At 40.8% G+C, this 22,405-nt stretch overlaps 1 protein-coding gene across 1 annotated transcript; it reads left to right on the forward strand.

The window, feature by feature from the left end:
• The first annotated feature begins 6,890 nt into the window (after positions 1-6,890).
• On the forward strand, positions 6,891-22,371 carry LOC114049552 (angiotensinogen-like). Its single transcript, XM_027870801.1, has 5 exons — positions 6,891-7,093; positions 11,225-12,076; positions 17,129-17,393; positions 20,080-20,224; positions 21,142-22,371. The coding sequence occupies exons 2-5, from the start codon at positions 11,266-11,268 to the stop codon at positions 21,325-21,327; spliced, it is 1,407 nt and encodes a 468-aa protein (XP_027726602.1). The 5' UTR covers positions 6,891-7,093; positions 11,225-11,265; the 3' UTR covers positions 21,328-22,371.
• Positions 22,372-22,405: the final 34 nt, after the last annotated feature.

Below are 22,405 nucleotides of genomic sequence, written 5' to 3' on the forward strand. Positions count from 1 at the left end.
AGCCTTTACCATACGAGGTCCTGACCTCTTGTTATGTGGACATTTTGGCTGTATAAAGGGGTAAAAAAAAGAACAATTTTGTGTGAAGCACAAAATCAGTTTGAGAAGAAACACAGGCCATTGAATAAAAGTGCTTGAGGAGAGACACAGACTATACTGTGAAGACCAGAGAGTGAACACTCTCAGAGACAAAAATCCTTATTGCAGGCAAAGATGGCCAAATAAACTGGACTTCCTAGTACTCACAATCCTATTCACAGGCTCACCAGAGTTAGAGTTGAATGGGACTTTAGAGACCATCTATTTCACTCCTACCCCTTCTTCTCATTTTACAGAGAAATAGGAAGCCCATCTTGCCCACAGACTTGCCCCAGGTCACCCACATAGTTGGTCATAGTAAAAGAAATAGCCTTCTTCCTTTCTGTTGACTTAAAAGGGACCCCCTATGAATGGTCTCTATTCTTTGAAAAGATCTTATTTTTATCATTGCAATATTGTTTGCTTTTTATATTACTTTCATTTCCAAATATATCTCTCCCAACATCCTTACCCAGGGAGCCATCTCTTGTAATAAAAATTTTTTAAAAAGAGGGGAAAAGCCATATCAACCAACACATCAATCATATCTGATGGTACATGCAATATTCCTCAACCATATCCTCCTGGCTCCCTCTGCAAAAGTTGTTGGGTGGGCTATGCTACATTTTCTCAACTCTTCTTCAGGATAGCCTTCATTCAGTGATGCCAGGTTATTTCTAGCTGAATCTTCTGTTTTAGTTTCAGGGTAGTCTGATGATCAAATCACAGCCTGAGAGTTTGAAGAGTTAGGAGATGAGGAATTTAGACCAACCCACAAAGTCCCCAGTCCCTGTAAAAAGGGCTCTCACCCTACCATTCTAATAGTGGAGACAAGAAGCACAGATATTGATGTTTCATAAGTGGAAAAATACAAGTTTTGCTGGTGGTAATCTGCTAGTTATCCCAAATCAGCTTCCCTAAAAAACATTCCCTACTCCAGCTGCTATTATCTATTACCTCCCCATCCTAGGTTTCCCTCTTTGCCCCTATCATTAGTTGTCCCTTCTCATTTATTCTAAGTGATAGACAATTATCCTTTCCACATCACAATTTTTCCCATCGTGGTTTTGGTGTATCATGGGCCAGCATAAGAAATTAAATGGGAATTTTGGCTAAGTTTTGCAGAGGCCACAGACAATACACAAAGGACAGCAGATGACACAGAAAAAGTTTAGAAACTCAGACATGCATAAAATATATGTATAGTATCATATACTATCAACATATTTTATCTTTTAATACTGTAAACACCCTATAAAGAAATAAGAATTCAGATTTCTTCTCTGGTATGAAAGGAGGGTCAAATTTTTTTATAGTTTTTCCAGATCTCGGGGGTGCCACACCCCTGACTCCAGTGATATGGAAGGAATAACTGTTTTACTGTCTGATTCCCCTCTGGAAAAGATTTAAGCTCACTCCACATCTCCTCTCCTTTTTGGAAGGCAACTTTTTCTGGACTCTTCTGACAACCACAAACCTTATTAACTACAGGCTAGACTAGACATCAGAATCCTGTGGGACCAAAAGGTGACTTCACTCCCTTCCTATAAAACTACAAATATCTGCAATCCTATCTTTCTTGAACTGGGTGATTTGTGGAAACAGGCTTATATACTGTACAGGCATCTATTTTAAACTTGAAATATTATAGGCAGCTTTCCCAAGAGTCTGTTGTGTTAGTTAAACTTGATGATTTTGATTGTAATGAAATATAACTTATCTATAATCTATTACATAAGACTATCTGATTATCTATGGAACCAAAGTTATCTTGTAGTCTAAACAGCACAGCTGCAGTCATTTTATCCTATTAGCTCTTATTTAACCAATTGATTAAGCAGGCAGCTAGGTGGTACAGTGGTTAGAGCACTGGCCCTGGGAATCAGGAAGATTCTTTGTGAGTTCAAATCTGGCCTCAGACACTTACTAGCTGTGTGACGCTGGGAAAATCACTTAACTCTGTTTGCCTTAATCCGTAAATAACCTAGAAAAGGAAAGGGCAAACCACTCTAGTATCTTTGCCAAGGAACCCCTAAAAATGGGGTCACAGAGAGTCAGGCACAACTGAAAAACCTACTGACTAACTCTTTAGGTTACACAAGAAGTGGCTTTGCTATTCATGCCTTCTGAACATAGTTTAGGATCAGAATTAATATTTCCCAGCTTCCCACTTCTAAAGTTTTAACATAGTAATATTAATATTGGCTGCTAGAACACAATGCACTGCAGTCATCTTTGTTTTTAATAACAATATTTGCCTCTTAGAATGTTCTCTCTCTGGTCCTCTCAATCTAGCCTATGTTTCTCCCCAAACACTTTTTATCTGATGGGCTGTGTTTCTTCTCGGGCTGATTTTGCATTTTACATGGAAATGTTCTTTTCCTGTCCTTTTCTCTAGCCAAAATGTCCACATAACAAAGGGTCAGGACCTTACATAGTAAAAGCTCAAAGTCTCTGGTGGACAGTAACACAAGAGAGCCTCACTTTTTAAACTTTGCTCAGGGCACACAAACAACTTTTCCCATTAAAGGACCCCTCCCCCCCTTTTTTTTCTTTTTAATTATGACCTTAAATGTTAGCCAACATGAATTTTTCAAAATGCAAAGAAAATAAAAGGATTACCTATAAAGTTACACATATGTTGCATCCAGTTTTTTAAAAGTACATTTTACATTTTGACATGATAGTAACAAAATTAACCTGCTCCTCTGTATCCCTTTCTAAACATCCTTCCTTTCACTTCTGTATATTTTAAGAAAATGCTTCATTGTCTTGCCATTAAATGTAATTTTAATGGAGTGTTTCTCTGTAAAATAATGCAATTTGTTTTGACTTTTTAAAAATAAGAGTTTTTTTTGTTTTTTATATCATCTTAGTTTTCTCCAGTATCCCTCTGCCTCCTCCTCCCAGAGAGTCATCTCATATAATAAGTAATATTTTCTAAAGACAAAGGAAAAAGAGGGAAAAAAGAGTACAACCAATCAATATGTTGAAAAAGTCCAAAAACATGTACTATACGCAACCTCTGTGGATCTCTTACCTCCACAAAGGGGTATGTTAAGAGCATTCTTAGCTCTCTTTCTTTGAGTCATGCTTGCTCTTTATAATTTTGCAACATTCACCTTTGGTTTTGTGTTTATGTTTGGTTGCTCTTTCCATCTACGTTGTTATAGTCGTGTATGTCGTTTTCTTGACTCTCTTTACTGTTCATTAGTTCATGTAGATCTTTCCATACTTCTCTGTTTTCATCACATTTATCATTTCTTACAGCACACTAATGTTCCATGACATCAATGTACCACAATTTATTTTGTCATCCTCTAATCAATGGGCATCTACTTTGTTTCCAATTCTTTGTTATTATAAAAAGTGTACTATACATGTTTTAGTGTATATGGGAATTTTCTTTTTACCAATAGCCTCCTTTGAGTATAGACCCATCAACAGAGTCTCTAGGTCAAAGAGAATGGACAATTTAGTCACTTTATTTGCATAATTGAAAATTGTTTTTCAAAATGGTTTCATCAATTCACATCTCCACTAACACTAGGTTATTGAGTTCCACTGTTTCTGATTCTCCATAGTCTGTTCCATTGGTCTACATTTATTTTTCAGTGACTGCTGCTTTATAACATAGCTTAAGACTTGAAAATGCTACTTCCTTTTTGTCCCTAATTTCTTTTTATCATCTCGTTTGATATTCTACATCAGTAGTGTCAAACTCAAATAGAAATAGGTCCCTGTTGGTTCATATATTGACTTAGAAAACTACAAATTACATTATCTATGTTATAATGTAATTTTTATTCTTTGTTAAACATTTTCTAATTACATTTTAAATTGGTTCAAGCCCATAAATGAGTTCTATGGACTGTAGGTTTGACCTGCTCTGTTTTTTCATTTCTCCAAATTAATGTTGTTACTATTTTATCAAATTTTATAAAGTATTCCTGTGATAGATTTATTGGCATAGTATTGAAAGTATAAATTAACTTTGGCAGCATTGCCATTTTTATTATATTGGCAGGCCCCAGCAATGAACACTGAATACTCCTATAGCTGTTTGTTATTCTTTTATGTACTTTGGCAGATTGATCATTTTGTAATTATTTGGAATAGAATTTCCCTTTCTGCTATTGCCTCTTGAATTCTGTTATTATTATACAGAAATGCAGTTGATTTTTGAGGACTTATTTTGTAATCTGCTGCTTTGCTGAAGCTATTATTTGTCTCAATGTATTTTTGCTGATTCTCTAGAATTCTCCAAGCATACCATCATAAGCAAATAATTATCTTTATGTCTTTAATTTTTTCCCTGTCTTATTGCTATTGCTGGCATTTCCAGAATTATATCAAATAATAGTTTGAGAGTGCTTAGCTCCCATATTTGTTGGAAAAGTTTCCAGGGTTTCCCAATTGCTTATGATGCTCACTTTTGGTTTAAGAAAGATACTTTTTAAGATATTTAAGATACCTATATTTTGTACGGCTTTTAGCATAGATGAGTATTGTACTTTGTCAAAGAGTTTTTTTTTGGCATCTATAACAATCATATGGTTTTGGATGTTTTTGTTTTTATATGAGTTGATTGTTTTCCTACTGAAGAACCAACAATCCTTGCATTCTTAGCATAAATTCAACTTGATCAAAATGAATGATTTCTTGGATAGTAATTTGATCTTTAAAAAAAGGAAATCATTAGTAGAGTGTTATTTAAGATCAGAAATGTTTGCTCAGAGGAACTGGGATTATTGGAGAATAAGTGCAGGACACAGTTTCAAAAAATTACTAATGCTTTTTATTTAAAAAAATGAGTTATTTACTGATATAATCCCTACCCTTCACACTGAACCCTCCCTTGTCATAGAGATATTGTTAAATAAAAACCATTGACTGACAGCATATATAGCATTTCTCACCTACAGTTGTCCATCTCTCTAATGAGAAGAAGTAAATATTTTTCATCACCTCTTCTTAGGGACAAAGATTGGTTATTGAAATTAATATGAATTCAATTGCCTTTTAGTGCAATTTTCACTTGTATTATATTGGTCAGTGTGCATATTGCTTCTCTAGTTTTGCATCCTTCTGTCTGCATTGTTTCATACAAGTCTTCTTAAGAACATGACTGATTGACTTACTGAATGAATGAACGAAAAGGCATTTATTAAATGTTTAATATGTGCCAGGAACTGTGCAAAGTGTTGGGAACATAAATATGAGTAATACACACAATACTCTATTAAGTTTAATCTGCATTATTAACATTTTCTCCAACACGTTCTTAAGTCTAGACAATCAACAAAACAATATATCAAGCCCTGATTTTTAGTCTTTGCTGATTTCTGCCCTATAAATGCCTACAATGAAAATTTAGCAATAGTAAGCTCCAGCATACCCCTACATAAAGGGGAGCTACAGTTGAAAAATGGGGCATGGGGGTGGGCTGAAGGGACTCACGTAGTTGAAGCAGCTAAGGAGTGTTGTGATAGCCTGGCTGCAGGAATAAGGTGAAAACTCACGTGTCAGAGCCCAGAGTTCCAGGGGTGGGAATATGAGTTCTGGAGAGAAGAGAAGGAGAACCAGGATGCAGGCTGCATGGTGGGTGAGCACAGTCTCATAGTCCATTCTTCGTTGCTGAGTTATTTCAGTCATGTCTGACTCTTTGTGACTCCACTTGGGGTTTTCTTGGCAAAGACACTGGAGTGCTACCCATTTCTTTCTCCAGCTCATTTTACAGATGAGGAAACTGAGGCAAACAGGGTTAAGTGACTTGCATGGGGTGACACAGCTAGTAGGTGTCTGAAGCCAGATTTGAACTCAGTTTTTTCTGACTGCAGGACCTGCCCCACCTAGCTGGCCAGCCTAAGGGCCCTCCATATGAGAAGTTGCTTCTTTCTTTTAGCTATGACCACATTTTCAGTATGGCTTGCCCTTCCCTCAGACATAAAGTCATAGGACTTTAGCATGGGAAAGGACTTTATAGGGCAGCTAGATGGTGCAGTATATAGAGTACAGGGCCTGGGAGTCAGGAAGACCTGAGTTCAAATCTGGCCTCAGACACTTAACAGCTGTGTGACTCTGGGCAAGTAGTCCAACCTCTGTTTGCCTCAGTTTCCTCATCTGTAGAATGGGGATAATAAGAGCACCCACTTCCCAGGATGGTTGTGAGGCTCAAATGGGATAATTATAAAGTACTTAGCACATATAAATGTTTGTTATTATTTAGTTCAATTTCCTCATTTTATAGGTAAAGAAATTTGACTCCTAGAGAGTTGAAATGACTCACCTAAGGTTGGTTAATGCAGAATGGTTCAGTGGATGGAGCCCTGGACCGAGATTCAGGAAGATCTTAGTTCAGATCTCACCTCAGACACTTACTAGCTGCATGACTCTCAACAATTTCCTTGCCTGTAAGACATGGAGGTTGGACTTCATTGCCCTTAAGGTTCCTTTTTGCTCTTAAATATATATATGGGGAGTCAAATCCCAGGATTTCAGGGCTTCTCATTTCAGGGCTTCCCCCACCCCAGACTGCTGCCGCTATGAACCGATACACTTTTACCCCTGTATTATGAACCTCTCAAAAACAATACCAGGGGAGGCTGGGAAAGGGGTCACACAGGAGAGCTGCTTTCAGTCACTTATACACGCACAGACACTTTCATGTGTCAGTGAGTGGCTGGGGCCCTGGTTCCAATCTACTTGAGTAAATATGTAACCTGAGCCTGTACCAAGCTGTGGTGTTCATCGGGGTAAGTGTGCACTGATTTGGACGCTTTTCCGATAAAAGACGCTTGCATCCACGTGTTTGGGTTCTGTCTAGTCAGCCCTAGCCCCCCTGGCCTGAGTGATGTCATCCCACCTGCCAGCCAGAACACAGCGAAGCTTGGGAATGGCTTCTATCCCCTGTCCTCCAGTATAAATAGAGCTGCAGTACCCCCAGGCTGGAGAAAGGTGTCCTAGGGCCTTTGGTGGAAGAGGCAGCCTGAGTCCCTGAGGACTGGAGTAAAAGGTAAGCCTAGAGTGGCTGGGGACCCTTCCCTCTCTTTTCCCCCTCAGCTCTCTGTAGGTGATCTTGGCAGCAGGCTGGGGCCAGAAAGATTAAGAGAGACGGGTACAGAGCTAGAAAATAACAATAACTTTGAATGGCAATAGAGGGCAGCTTGCCCGGGAAAAATCAAATTGGGAACACAACGAGCCAGGAACAAGCTGCTTTGTAGGGAACTTTTGCCAGCAGGAGGCTGAGGCAACAGAAAGAAATTATCCAACATCTCATTAATTCCCTTTGCCTGCAGTTGTCCCACTCCACCCCCAAAAGAGGTTTGGGTTTTTTTTTTTGTTTTGTTTTACAAAGAGTTCCTACTCCCTCGTAACATCACAAGAATGAGACCATAATGACTCCATAATAAACCTGTCCTCTCTACTTCTGGACCCAAGACTTGAGATGGAGAGAAAGAGGCAGGCTTGTATCATGCAGCCAGGATGACCTCAAGTCAGAGAGGAGAAGGCAGCCAATGTAATGACTGATGGGAGGCAACAGCGTGGGCATGGGAGGAGATGTGGGGGTCTGGCCAGATCCTCAACCCCCATAGTGGATGAGCCTTTTGGAGAAAGGACAAAGGAGCTCCGATCTCCCAGGGGACTGGAGGTGACACTGCACCAGAAAAACTGAGTTCTGTATAATGGAGGGGGCAAAGGTGGTCAACACGGGCAGGGCAGACATGGCTTGGCACCCTCCTTTTTCCTCCATAAGCTCCCTCTCGAGTATTTTGAAGCCTATTTGCCTACCACTTGTGCTTGTTTTGTCCTGGCTGCGAGGCCTTGGAGGCTTAAGTAGCAGAAAGTGACAGAGACAGAGAGGGGGGCAGCTGAAGAAGGAAAGGTTAAAAAGGAGAGGAAAAGAGCCAAATGGGAAAGAAGAGAAGGGGGAAGAGGAGGGAAGGACTGTGAGTCTGCAACAGATGGAACCATCTTTCATTTTCAAAACACCAGCTGCCTCCTACCTAGAAACATAGGCTTGTTGGGGACGGGGGGAGAGTTGGGGGAAGGGGAGCAAAACTCAAGACTACAATTGAAGGGGAAAGACAATCTCTAGCTCGAAAATGATCTGTGAAATTGCTTAGTCTGAGAGGGAGGCCACAAACTGCAGAAGGGGAGCCTGGGCTGAGACGGGGAGGAGGGAGTGCATCCCTGTCTTATCTGGATTAAGCAGACCCATGCCCTGCCTATGGATCCATAACTGCAGAGAGCTCGTGGAGCAATTGATTCCCAAAGGCTTTACTGCTGACTCATTTAGATGAGAAATCATTTGGCAAATTAGGCTTTGCCTGGAGTGGTTCAGAGGATATTTCTTATTTCCCTTCTTCATTATGTTTGTTTGTTTTAAATATAAATCTGTAATTTCATGGTGCAGGGAACTTCTGGTGTGGAAATACCTTCTAATGATGTGGTTCTTTAACACAAATTTGGGATATTATCCTGGGCAGAGAGAGTATAAGTGATTTGCTGAATGTCAAATGGTGTCTATCAGAGGCAACTCTTCACTTCATGACCAATCTATCTACTAAGCCAGGCTGCCTCTCCAGGCATGCCTCTCCAATCATTTATATTTGGTAAAAATTGTAGGTAAAGGGGGCAGCTAGGGGGCGCAATGGATAGGCACCAGCCCTGGAGTCAGGAGGATCTGAGTTCAAATCTGGCCTCAGACACTTGACACATACTAGCTGTGTGACCCTGGGCAAGTCACTTGACCCCATTGCCTCACCAAAAAAGAAAGAAAGAAAGAAAGAAAGAAAGAAAGAAAGAAAGAAAGAAAGAAAGAAAGAAAGAAAGAAAGAAAGAAAGAAAGAAAGAAAGAAAGAAAAAATTGTAGGTAAAATCAGAACGTATAAGCTGGGGTAGGGGTTGGGGGATGGTGAAGAAAAATCTTCAGGCTTTAGATTATGTCCCAGCATTGTGGTAGGCAAGACGAAGGAAAAGTAAATACAGTACATACAACTGGTTAAGTACAAGATAGGAATCACTGGCCATGTGCAAGGATAGTAGAAAAAAAATCTAAGGATCACAGTGGACCACAAAATGATGCTGTTCAGCAACAATGTAGTTAAAATTAAAGGTGGTAGTTAAGAATTTAAGCATATTGAAATCATACATGACACTGAAGCAGTCTGCACAATTTTATAGTACGGTATTTTTTTTTTAAATGATGGCAGCTGTTCACCTCCCTAAGGGCAGAGTAAGGGGAGATGAGTCTTTGATTAGCATCGTGTAGTGCAAAGAGAATTGGACTTGGAGCAGAAAGAGTGTTACTTTTGGAATCAGAGGATTTTGGATCAAATCCTGCCTCTGATATTTATCTGCCTCTGTTGTATGACCTTGGACAAGTCACTTAACTATCCTGGGTTTCCCTTTCCTCTTCATAAATCGAGAGGGTTGAACTAGATGACATCTGAGGTTCTTTCCAGCTCTGAATAAGGATTCTGGGATCCTATGACCAATGGAGAGAATAGGGAGCTGGGCCTGGGGTCAGGAAGACCTGAGTTCAAATTTGACCTCAGACACTTACTAGCTGTATGATCTTGGGCAAATCATTTAACCCCAATTTATCTCAGTTTCTTCAAGTGTAAAATGGGGATAATAATAGCATTAACCACAGGGCTGTTAAAAAGATCAAATAAGATAATTGGCAAAAAAAAATTATTAGCACAGTGCCTGGAACATAGTAAGCTTTATATAAATGCTTATACCCTATGTTTTAATACTTTCTAGCTGTTTGACCCTAAACAAGTCACTTAATTTCTCTGACACTGTTTCCTCATGTGCAAAATGAGGATAATAAAGCTTGCACTGCTTACTGTGCAGGATTGTTGAAAGGAAAGTGCTCTGTAAAAGTTCTATATAAATGGGAATTGTTGCTGTTTTATAGGCTGAGATGGGAGAAGGCATTTTTATGCCATAAGCTTGGTTTGAAAATTGCTCCATCTCCTCTGGGTTAGTGTCTACCACAGGCTTTGAGCCGCCACCCTAGTCAGTATACACCAATATTATCCCCAAATAAATACCCTATGGACAGGGAAATTTTCTGAACATTAAGATATTCACTTTTATTAAAAGTAAAGTAAAAAAGTGTGGTTCTTTTTACTGACTTCTTCTTAGCCATCTTCCTTCCCTCCTTTTTTGCCTTGCCCTCATCCCCACCTCCTGGCATTTAATGTTGTGCCCTATGCATACTTTGCCCACTCCTAATTCCAGATCTCAATATCAACCTAAGTGTTTCTTCACATGAAGGGTTGTTAAATATTAGAAGCAGTTACCAGGTGGAAGTGATGGAATTTCCTCTCTGGAAATCCAAGACAGATAAATTCTCCTGTGTGGAATGGATCAGTATAGTTCTATCCATTCATGGGAAAGATGCAAAGATCTCTCAAAGTCCTTTTTGATCCTACAAAGTCCACCCTTGCTGTAGTAACCCATCAGCATCTACATTCCATGGAGTAGTGTAGGGTGGCTCAACATAGATTGTGTTCTTACATCATTTGTGGGATTTGAGAAATGAGATCTAGCCCCTCATCACAGAACTCTATAGCTATGTCTTCTTTTCCAAGCAATCCTTCAGTGACTGTCCTCCCTACTGGGTTATAAGTGTGTTGAAGACACAGATTGGGTTTTTGTCTTCTCCCGCCATATATTGGACATGTAATAGCACTCATTAAGTACTGATCTGATAGACTGATACTTGGCTACTTTGCGACGAAGCTCTCCAAGGTCTGGTCTTAGCTCTACCAATGACATATGGTTCAGTCTTGGGCTACCCACTTCCTTTTCTCTGCATTCCTGTAATATAGGACAATTATCCACAGAGGCAAGGGGGTTAAACTATAGGATTTGGAGCTGGAAAGGATCTAGAAGACATCTAGACCTGCTCCCTTATTTGCATATGAGGAAAATGAGACCTCAAGAAATTAAGTGGCTTGCCTGAGGTCACACACATAGTAAATAGCACAGCCAGGATTTGAACTCAGTTCTTTTGACTCCTAGTTCACTCTTTTCACTACGCTACACTGGGCAACTCTTAAAGGACCTGGCCTATTGTAGACACATGATAATCAATCTTCTTTACCCTTTTCCAAAAATGTCATTTCAGGAAAAGCAGGAATTGTACCTGTTAGTAGCACCTGCTCCAGGATGTTACTGAGAGTCATTGTCATCCTGTTGGGCTGGACTGCCCTGGTGGTCAGTGACCGGGTGTACGTTCACCCTTTCTACCTCCTTACCTATAACCAAAGTACATGTGATGAGCTGAAGAAAGTGGATGCGGAGACCACCAAGGAACAGACCTTCACCCCTGTCCCAATTCAGGCCAAGACATCCCCTTTGGATGAGGTGGCCCTCAAAGACCAGTTGGTATCTTATGCCCAGACACTAGATGCAGAGGACAAGGACAGGTCAGTTGAGGTGGGGATACTGCTGAACTTTGTGGGTTTCCGCATGTATAAGATGCTGAGGGAGATGGCGACCTCAGACAATGGGGCAATTCTCTTGTCCCCTGTTGGCCTCTTTGGGACCCTCGCTTCCTTCTACTTGGGTTCTGAGGACTCCACAGCCACTAACCTCCAGGCATTTCTGGGTGTCCCTGAGAAAGACCAGAACTGTACCTCCCGACTAGATGGGCAAAAGGTCCTCTCTGCCTTGAAGGCTGTCCAAAGCCTCCTTTTAGCCCAAGAAAAGAAAGGCAGCTCCAGTCTGCTCCTGACCACAGTGGTGGGCCTATTCACCTCCCCTAACCTACGTCTGAAGCAGTCATTTGTGCAGGGCTTGGCTCCCTTTGCCAGCATCACCTATTCCCGCTCCCTGGATTTGGCCACAAACCCAAATGTTGCTGCAGAGAAAATTGACAAGTTCCTTAAGGCTGTCACAGGATGGACAAGGAAGACACAGCTGACTGGAATCAGCCTGGACACCACACTGCTCTTCACTACTTACATGCATTTCCAAGGTAAGGACAGCTCCTTGGTGACAGTTGTGCAGAGGCAATAGCTTTTTTGTAAGGCTTTTTTGGTTTCCAGTTGCTGCTTTAAACAACCAGAGCAGGATCAGGTCTAAGGACAACTGAAGACCAAGCAAAGGTCAACTTCAAAGGTGGCAATAAAGACTCTTTCCCACCCACTCCCTTGCCCACTTAACTCTGACCTTGGCAGGGAGGAGTTTATATCATGGTAGAAAAGCCATGCCAATTTCTCTCTTTCCCCCTCTTGTCTGTGGATTGCTTTTTTTAAATTATTGATTCCTTTGTTTGTATGTCACCTTGATTTCCAAATATATCCTCCCCACTGCCACCCCTAAGAAGCCAGGGCTCTGAAGAAAGAAAAAAAAAGAAAGGAAATTCAGGAAATCTAAACATCAGCCCTGATAGTATGAGCAACAAATAAAGGATGGCATATTTTCTCATCACTTCTCTAGGGCCAAGCTTGTTTATTATAATTACATAACACTTTCATTTGTTTTGTTTTATTCTTTCCATTGACACTGCTGCAGTCATTGTAAATATTGTTTTCCTGGTTTAGATTACTTCCCTCTGGGTCAGTCATATAAATTTTCCTAGCCTTCTCTAAATTCATCATGCTCATTATGCTCATCATTTCTTACAAAGGCTGCCCATAATATTCCTTTACATTCATAAATTACAGTCTGTTTAGCAATTCCAAAATCAATGGGCATCTACTTTGTTTCCAGTTTTTTGCCATCACCAAAAAATCCATATGCCCGATCTTAATTACTTATTTACTTAATTAATTATAAATTCATTTATCCTCCAGTTCCTCACTGAATTCCAAACTGGGTCATTCCATCATGAAACAAGAGGTAAATCTGCTGGTTTACATAATTCTCCAATTCAGAGGTGTTAAGAAAACCAAACAAAGAAAACCCACTTAGATCATTCTATAATACTGTAAATACTGTATAGTATTTATATAGTATATAACATAGTAAATACTGTTTAGACACAGACCGGTCCAATAGAAGATTGTTATTTTAATGACCATGGCAACGTCCTGGGCTTAAGAGAAAATAGCTCATGAAATGGAGCTTTTGTACTGCCCTTTGGACATTGGTAAATAAACCCAGAAATCATTCATTTCATGGCATTGGAAGAGAGTCTCCTAAATAACCAGAGCAGGGAACACCTTCATATGCCCTTGGGGAAGCTGTCTACCATGTTTGGGGCAAGAGGATTCATGTGAAGGGTCCATGAACACTTCCAAATCTAGCTTATGAGCTCTGCCTGATGGGTTAAAGAATACATGCTGATGCCTGAATGTCGGGACTTAATGGGAAAATCAAGGCTAATTATAAGGCAGAGCCAGGACAGGAGATCATTCTTAGGCCAAGGGTCCCATTAAACCAGGACTCTTCTGTGATGTAGATGGTTCATCTGAGAAAGAAAAAAGAAAAATAAAGTCCAACCACATGCAAACATCCCTTCCAAAGGACTGAATGTTTCCAACCACCCGAGGTTTGAGTTTTAGGATCTGGTGAGATTCATCCTGCCCTTTGATCAGCTATTCCAGCTAGTTCTGGAGCACAGGTTAATGACCACAGTAGTTTCCATGACATCAGTTGACTTAACCTTGTAAGATTTACCCAACTTTGTTCCCAGGAACAGTGGTCTTGCTTCTAGTGGAGGGGGTGGAGGAGGATGGCAGAAAGGATGACAGCACTCCTGTCAAATGCCAGCATCTTTCTGAAAGCAGCTATTATTATTATTATTGTTATTAGTGGGTACAGAGGGAAGGAGCCTGAACAGAGTCGTGCTGTCAGGGAAAGAAATCTAGTCATCAAAAACCCTTGAACGGTCATTGTCACACACTCCTTTCAGAAGTCAGTTGCTGTAAATTCACGCTGTTCTCTCCATACAACAGCTATCTCCCGCCTTCCTATCTTGGCTCAGGCTGCCGTCCACGATGCCTGAAATGCACTCTCTCTTTACCTCCACCTTTCAGAATTCCTAGTTTCCTTCAAAGCTCAGTTGGAGCCATTTCCTCCACCTTCTCCGATTCCCCCAGCTACTGGTGGCTTCCATTCCCAGGATGTAACTTGTGTTTCATATTCATGTTGCATACACTTAAACGTCTATTTATATTCTCACTTTGGGCAAGTCACCATGTTTCAAGGCCTCAGCTTCCTCCCCCACAAGATGAAGGGGAGGGGGGCGGCTTAGATGATCTCCAAGGGTTCTTTCAGCTCTGAATCTTATGATTCTGTGAATCAGTTAGAATCCACATCAGCCATCCAGGTACAGTTCATAGCTACCTCTCAGAAGCAATCTCTCTCTCTGCTTTCTCCTTTTCCTGAGAGACTTTCATTCTGAAGACTGGGGCCTCCATAACAGGTTAGGCGAGACTTAAGAGCTTGGACAAGGGCTAGAAGAAGGGACCTCCAAGGTCATCTAGTCAAACCCATCATTTCACAATGAGGCAAACTGACATGTAGGTGTTAAACATCCGAGGCAAGATCTGAACCCTGGTCCTAGTCCTCTTTTCCTCCAAACTACACTATATAGCAAGATAATTGATGTAGATGTAAAAGACCTCAGAGACCACTTAGTCCAAACCTGAAGAAACTGGGACCTAAAGAAATTCAGTGATTTGCCCAAGGTCACACACCATGTTAGTCAAGGATGGAGTGAGGGTCTCAATTCAGGTCTTAAAACTCAGCTTAGCCATCTTTCCATCATACGATGCCTCCTCTTTCAAAACCAGATCTGTTCATATTCCTCAGCTCCCTCATCCCAAATCTGGGTTGACTATTTCTCAGGCCTACCATCCTTTCTTAGAAACTATCATGGAACTTCTCTCTCTGATTAACTGCCAGGGATAAACATAGGAGATTAGAGATGAGGGAAGACATCCTAGAAGAGGCAGGTCTTGAGGTAGGCCTGGAAAGATAACATGTTCACTGCTCCTCCCAACAATTAACCTATGTAAAGACCTCTTCCACCATCTTGCCTACTTCTTTAAGGTTCAGTTAGTCAATCAATAAACATTTATTAAGCACCTACACAGTGGCAGGCAGGTTGGGGATACAAAGGAAAAAGAAAGACAGTTCCTGCTCTCAAGATTACAATCTTATGGTGGAAGACCCCACAAAATGAAGCTGAAAAGGTGGAAGGGGAAGAAAAGTGTTTTTGGGGCATGGTGGAGAAGGGCAGCCAGGTGGGAAAGGAAGAGACAACTGGCCTGGGTGCCCTCTTTCAGTGGAGGTTTGGGGAGGGGTTCTTCCCTTTATCTACCAGTCAAAGGGATCTGGAAGCAGAGGCTCACAATCTAAATGGTGATTAGCTAAAGCTTGACGAATAGAAGAAAAATAGAGAAAGACGTTCTGGAATACCCTTTTCCCCTTCCTACCCAAAGTCATATTTCCTAAACTCTTTATCCCTTTGACTATCTAAGGAAGAACCAGGGTGAGGCTTCCTGATTTTCAAAGAGTAACGAAGGCATTTTTCCACTGAAATCAAAACAATTTGTAGTCATATGAAAAAATGCTCTAAATCATTATTGACTAGAGAAATGCAAATTAAAACCTTAAGATATCATTTTAGATGTATCAGATTGGCTAAATTGATTGAAAGGGAAAGTGACAAACGTTGGAGGGAACGTGGAAAAATTGGGATACTAATTTCTTGTTGGTAGAACTGTGAATCAATCCAACCATTTTGGAGAACAATCTGGAATTGTGCCCAAAGAGTTATTAAACTGCCTATACCTTTTGATCCAGCAATACCACTACTACTTCTGTTTCCCAAGATGATTAGGGAAAAAGGAAAAAAACCCATATGTCCTAAAATATTTATAGCAGCTCGCTTTGTGGTGGCAAAGAACTGGAAATTGTGGGGATGCTTGTCAATTGGGGAATGACTGAACAAAGCCTGGTATATGATTGTGATGGAATACTACTGTGCTATAAGAAATGATGAGTTCAATGATTTTAGAGAAAAACAAGGATAGACTTGCACAAAATGGTGAAGAGAGAAGTGAGAAGAACCAAGAGAACATTGTATATAGTAACAACAATATTGTTTTAAGAATAACTTTGAGTGACTAAGTCATTTTGACTATTATTAACTACAAAGGACATATGAAAGAAGATGCTATCTGTAACCAGAGAAAGAATTGATAAATAGAAGTATGTATAGAATGATTTTACATACACACACACACACATGCATGCACACGCATGTTTGTGTCTAATGGTAGCCATCTCCAGGGTGTGGGGGAGGGAAAAAAAAGAAAAAAAAAGAAAATTGATAACTTTATTACACATTTAAAAGGAATAGAAAGTTGTACATAATAGATTTGCAGCTTCATGCATAATCATCTTTTTTTTCCTGTTCTGCCATGTTAAGGAAACAAGTTCAGAATAAAATAAGTACATTTTTAAAAAGGGTAATGAAGGAAGGACTCCCACCCCTCCTGAATCAGGACTAGAGGATATTATTATAGATAGACTTTGCCACAAGCTAGATCTCTTACTCTTTGATGGTGAAGAGACTTTCCAAACTTGTAAAGAAATCGGAGTCTCTTGAGTTGAAAATAGAACTTGGTCTCGAAAGGTAAGTGGACCTTAGAACAAGGATTAAGAAGGGCAGGGAAAGACCAGCAGTTAGAAGGGGGAAAAGGGAATGTGTGACATTAGGAGAGATGGTTTGGTGTTTTTGATGGTCTCCATTCTTCCCTGGCCACCACATCCCCATGTGGGTTGTCTCCCTCTATTAGAAGTAAGCTTCTTGAGGACAGCATTGTCTTAATTTTGTATTTTTATCTCTCTTCTTCCCTCCTTTCCTTGCTCTCATCCCCTCTTCCGTTACTCTCCTCTGCTCTTTCCCCATCTTCTCTTTTTTCCTCCCTTTCCCCGATTTCCTTCCATTGTTTACTCCTCCTTCATGGAAGTAGAATTGTCAGTGTTTAGATTTCTTTTTGCTATGTCCTTTCCAAGAGCTACCTGGGTCTGCTGTTGACCCTTTCTTCTCATTTCCTCTTTGGATTCTCAGGAGCAATAAAGGGATTCTCCCAGCTGGCCCAGCCCCAGGTGTTCTGGGTAAACAACACCACTAGGACATCCGTGCCAATGCTTTCAGGAACGGGCATCTTCCTCTACTGGAATGACATCAAAAACAACTTCTCTGTGACTCAAGTGCCATTTAATGAGAATGCCTTCCTCCTACTGCTTAAGCCTCAAAATGATAACCTACAGAAAATTGAGAATATTGCTTTTGGTCACGACTTTTCAAGTTGGATGAAAAATCTGTCCCCCCGGTATGACTTGGGGTGGGGCTCTGGTAGTATCTTGTATGACTTATTCTGAACCTCAGGCTCTCCATCTATCACATGTGGGTGGGAGGCAGCACCAACAACCCTAGGATGGGGGTTTGTTAGGACAAAGAGGATGTTGTTGCACTGGACCATTTTCTGAATTCCCTGGAGGTAGGCATAGCCACTTCTCCCTACAGGTGGAGATGGAGAGGAACAGGAAGAAATAGTATCCCAGCTCTTCATTCACATAGGTTTATTCTTCCAAGTCTTCTGTCACTGACAGTGCTTTCTGCTTTGTATCCCTCCTATTTTGAGGAGAAAAGGTGGGCAACAACTCCTATTCCCTTTCTCCCTAGACCATAAGCCCTGCTCCCTTCTATCACATGGCTCCAATGTCCATGGTGACAGGATGGGGGTCCTGTCCACATTCCAGGATACCCACAGGGCACCCCAAAGCTAGAGTCAGTTACTTTGAGGAATTACACATGGTAGTGTGTTTTCCAAAGGCAGTGGAGATGCGAGTGGGAGTACGGTGTCTGTTTCCAGGCTAGGCCATTTCCCAGTCTAAAAGACCACCACAGAGAATCGGGGGGGGCGCAGGGGTCCCAGCAAATTTCAGTTCACTCTAGGAGAGGAGGTTTGGTGTAGGATTCCTCTGGAGCACTGTAGAATTCTCCAGAGGCCTAAATAAGAAGGTGGCTAAATGACTAGCCTTTACCTGGAACACCGGATGGCTTTGCTGGTGTTGGCCCTTTAGCGACTGTGATGATAATTTATTACCTTCTCTTACTATGGTAGAAACACAACAGTTTAGCCTCAGTAAGAACGTCAGATGGCTAATTCAGTAATAAGACAGAAGTCGCGGTTTCTGACTCAGCTTACCAGTCTGATTTGAGACAGCTTCACATCAGGTGATCTAACAATGGAGGTTATTGATAGTATATGAACAGCTCTAATGGACAAAAGATATCAAAGAATGCATGTACCGCTTGGGTCTAGACATTGGTTCTGGTTATGAGAGACAAAGCAGCTCATGTGAGAATCCCCAGTCTTGCCCAGAGCTTTTCAGGCTGATTCTGAGCGGACTGGGGCAGTCAAGAGTCTATGGGGTTTTATCCGGAGACGGACAAATTAAACTGCAGCCTTTACCAAATGCGCCAATCTACATGAAGCAGACACCAGTCACCTGTGAATATGCCAGTCATGAGTAAATGAGATCAGGAGGAGCACGGGGTGGACAGAACGCTGTGGGTGTCAGGACCTTGTGTTTCCCCTCCTCCGTCTGGGAGGCAGGGGCTCAGTGTAACCAGACTGCATCCCTCTATCAATGGCACTAAAAGGACATTTTAGTAGATGGACATGTTTGTCCTCCTTAAAGTCAAATTCACAGTTAGAGGTATACATTGAACATCTTAAGTTTCCTTTACTAGAGCTATCAGCCATATCTTACAGGTTTTTTGTTTTGGTTTTTGGTATGCAGTCCTGACGTTCTTCCTCCTTGCCCTCCTCCTTTTTAACATCGTGGTTCTTTTTTTTTTAAAGCCAATTTGTTTAGTTATTTATATATAATCAGTACATTTTACTTTTATCACATACATAGTCTCATTTTTAACTCAACTTTCTTCATATATAATTAAGGTTTTAACTTGTGGATGGCTATTACAATGGCTTCATCTTGCTATTTTTTTTAAGTGAAAGTCTTCTGAGATTTTGAGAGACAATTTCAAAAACCCTCATTTATTGGCAACTCTGGTGCTAATAGCTCTCCATGTTGAGAACTGATTATGATTAAAAAGTCTAACATGAAAATCATTGTCCAAATACATCCATCACTTCTACGAGAGAAGTTTCTTACAAAAGAAGCAAACCCTCCAGTCTGTCATCATTACAGTAGGCAGTGAAACTATCAGCAAGAAAAATATTGGTGACCTTGAAAAATCATCAAGACATAAAACAATAACTCTTACTTATGCTGATACTGATGTGAAATTAGTACACTGGGTTCATCTTTTTTCTTGCACAAAACACTGATTTTTCTAGTGACACAACTTTAAAAAAGGTTTTATGGGTCCTTTAACCTTTGGTGCACAACTATTTTAAGACTGCCAACCAAAAGCATAATTAGGAGAATGTGTCTTTATCCCCAGTTCCCTGAGGGTTAAAATGGATAACATCTGACTTCCTCCTACTCCCCCCAACATAACTCCTGAAACAGATACAAACAAACAAATCAACTCATCTGTCTAGTCTAAAAATGTATGCCTCATTCTGCACCTCTAGGTCACCACTTCTACTCTCCAGTGACACATTTAGTCACTATATTTATCAGAGCTCCTTGTGGCATTCTTTATCCCTCCTTCCTTCCCCTCTCCCATGTCTCTCAGCCCAGCCTTGGGATGCTATGGAACATGAGGATATGGTGAATGGGCAACTAGTAAAACACGAATGATTTCATTTGCCTCTTAAGAACATGGAAGGTTAATTTAGATTATACAGGAATATATTCTGCTCCTCAGAGCATAGAAAACTTCAACTGTCCTAAGTGAAGGGTTCTGTAGGTTCATGGGGCTCACTAACCATCAGCTTCAGTGTCCTTGGGCTCTGTGAGGTCCTTCTTCATGTCTTGAGTGTTAGATAGATATTGGAAGCAAGACTTTACAATTCCCCTATCTTTTTAATCTCCTTCTAGGAAGATCCACTTGACCTTGCCAAAGCTGGTACAAGAGAGCACGTATGATGTGCAGAGCCTGCTTACCTACACCAAGTTGCCTGGATTGCTTGGAGATGAGGCAAAGCTCAGCAAAATAAGTGATACAAACCTCAAAGTTGGAAAGGTATGACATTTTAAAGTCTGTTCAGGCCACCCTCCTTGCCCATACTGCCCTTAGTTATCTGCAAATGAGTTCATGGAAATGTATGGTATGTATGGAATGGAGTATGGAAACAGAGGGATGCAAAGGGGCCAAGGGAAAGAAAGGGAAGGGAAGAGAAGAGATAGGAAGGTAAGGGGAAGTGTGGGTCAGGAGAGGGAAGAAAGGAATCAGCTCCTGCCTGGAGCATGGCAGGCACAGAAAGCGGGGTCGGGGTCAAACTATTCTACTTTCCATTGACTCCAATTCTTGTTGTGGCTACTTCCCATTGCCCTGCTCATCCTGCCTTAGCCTCTGGATATACTGTCTCCTACTCTGCATGTGCGTAGACATTCACATCAACACAGAATCTAAGAGGTATAAGGGAATCCAGCATTTAGCTCAACCCATACACAAAAGGAACACTATTATCTCCACTTTCAGAAAGATTCATGCACATACATGTACAAACACACACACACACACACACACACACAACAAACAATCCATGCAAACACATTCTATGGGCAGCACTATACTGGAAGTGTAAATAAAACATGCCTCTGAGAAAACATGCCTTCTATGCCCAAGGTACTTAATGCCTGAAACACTGAATGAATGACAAAGCATTTATTAAGCACCTACGTACCTGACACTGTACTAGGTGCTAGGGATACAAATACAAAAGTGAGACAGTCCCCGTCCTTAGGGAGCTTACATTCTAATAGGGGTAGGCAACACCTGAGGCAGAGTGGTGGTTAATTAGAGAAGTGTTTACATATACCTCTACTTCCCAATTCTTCTGTCATTTGGGATGGGTTCTACCCCTGGGAATACAACCTGAAGTGGTAAATCTTGATCTCTTGAGTAAAATGAAATGTGTGTGTGTTGCTGTCTTATAGGTGATGAATAGAGTACTTTTTGAACTGAAAGAGAGTCAGGGAGGACAAGAAGATCTTTTCCAAAGCAGTGAAGCTGTTCCCCTGGAAGTGAAACTGAACAGTCCATTCCTGTTTGCTGTCTATGAGCAAGAATCAAGAGCCTTCTACTTCTTAAGTCGTGTGACAAACCCACTGAGTGGTGTTTGAGACCCCAGGATCACACACACCCATGACACAGAAAGGCAAATTAGAGGATAACCCTAAGCTTCTGTAAGATTTAAAATTGTTATTCCCTGCCTTCTTCAGTGCTCTGTCAAGCTAGTGCCAATAACTCAGAAAAGCAGCAGATGGCACAAACACTAAATTGTCACCAATTTCCACTTTTTCTTCTAATTATTCAACTGTGAGCTAGTGGGAAGACATTTCTCCTTAGGTTAGTAGCATGAACTTGTGATGGCATAAATAAGCTTCAACAAGCTTTTTAAGTACCATGGAGCTGCTGGTTTTAGAGAGAATTTGAGAATTGTGTTTGAAAACTAAAAAAAGATTCATTTTTAGTAGAGAAGAAAATGTTGGTCTTAAAAATAAAATAGAATTGTTTGCTGCCTGTATTCAGACCCATCTCATTTAACATTTGTGAAAGTTACTAAGATGTGGTCTGAACAAAGGGCTCTTTATTTGGAAAAAAAAAGTTGGGGTAGGTATGTATGCTAGAAAATCATGAATACTTGCATGCGTGCAAACACAATGCCACTGGTGATTTTATTTTATGCTACTAATAAATAAGCTTTGCTTTATTAAAAAAAAAAAAGCTTCACCTTTCACTTAGTAGCAGCCCAATGGGCTAGCAGGGTGTCTTGTTACATATGTATGCATAAACAAAGGTGCTCTATAGACTATGAAACATATTTTGTATGGAATATCTGTGGACGTCCTGTCTCTGGTACCTAACCAGTCTCTAGGAATGTATGACTCAGTCCCCTTCTGTATTTAGACAGTAATGGCCAACAGAAAGCTGAGTTTGTGTTTGTGGGAAGTATTTCACTTCATATTGTACCTGAAAAGGGAAAAAGGAATGAGATCTCAGGAGCCACAACGGAGCAGGGTCTATTTATTGGACAGTCAGGTGTCAGGAGCATCAACATTTAAAGACTGTTGCTTGTATTTTACACGGGAGATGTTACTATCAATATGTAGCACAACATGGGAGGGCAAAGCCTTCACAAATAAATATTGACATGATGCTTTCTAGATGTTCTGTCTCTGTTTAAGCTCCTCCAGGGTG

This window comes from Vombatus ursinus, unplaced genomic scaffold (assembly GCF_900497805.2).
Source record: "Vombatus ursinus unplaced genomic scaffold, bare-nosed wombat genome assembly UNPS02014798.1, whole genome shotgun sequence".
Lineage (NCBI taxonomy): Eukaryota > Metazoa > Chordata > Mammalia > Diprotodontia > Vombatidae > Vombatus > Vombatus ursinus.

Bases quoted from the DNA above. Each gene is read 5' to 3' on its own strand.
- LOC114049552 (XM_027870801.1), top strand. From the start codon at position 11,266: ATGTTACTGAGAGTCATTGTCATCCTGTTGGGCTGGACTGCCCTGGTG. The intron at 17,394-20,079 runs GTATGACTTGGG...ATCTCCTTCTAG, and splicing joins ATGAAAAATCTGTCCCCCCG to GAAGATCCACTTGACCTTGC. The intron at 20,225-21,141 runs GTATGACATTTT...GCTGTCTTATAG, and splicing joins CAAACCTCAAAGTTGGAAAG to GTGATGAATAGAGTACTTTT.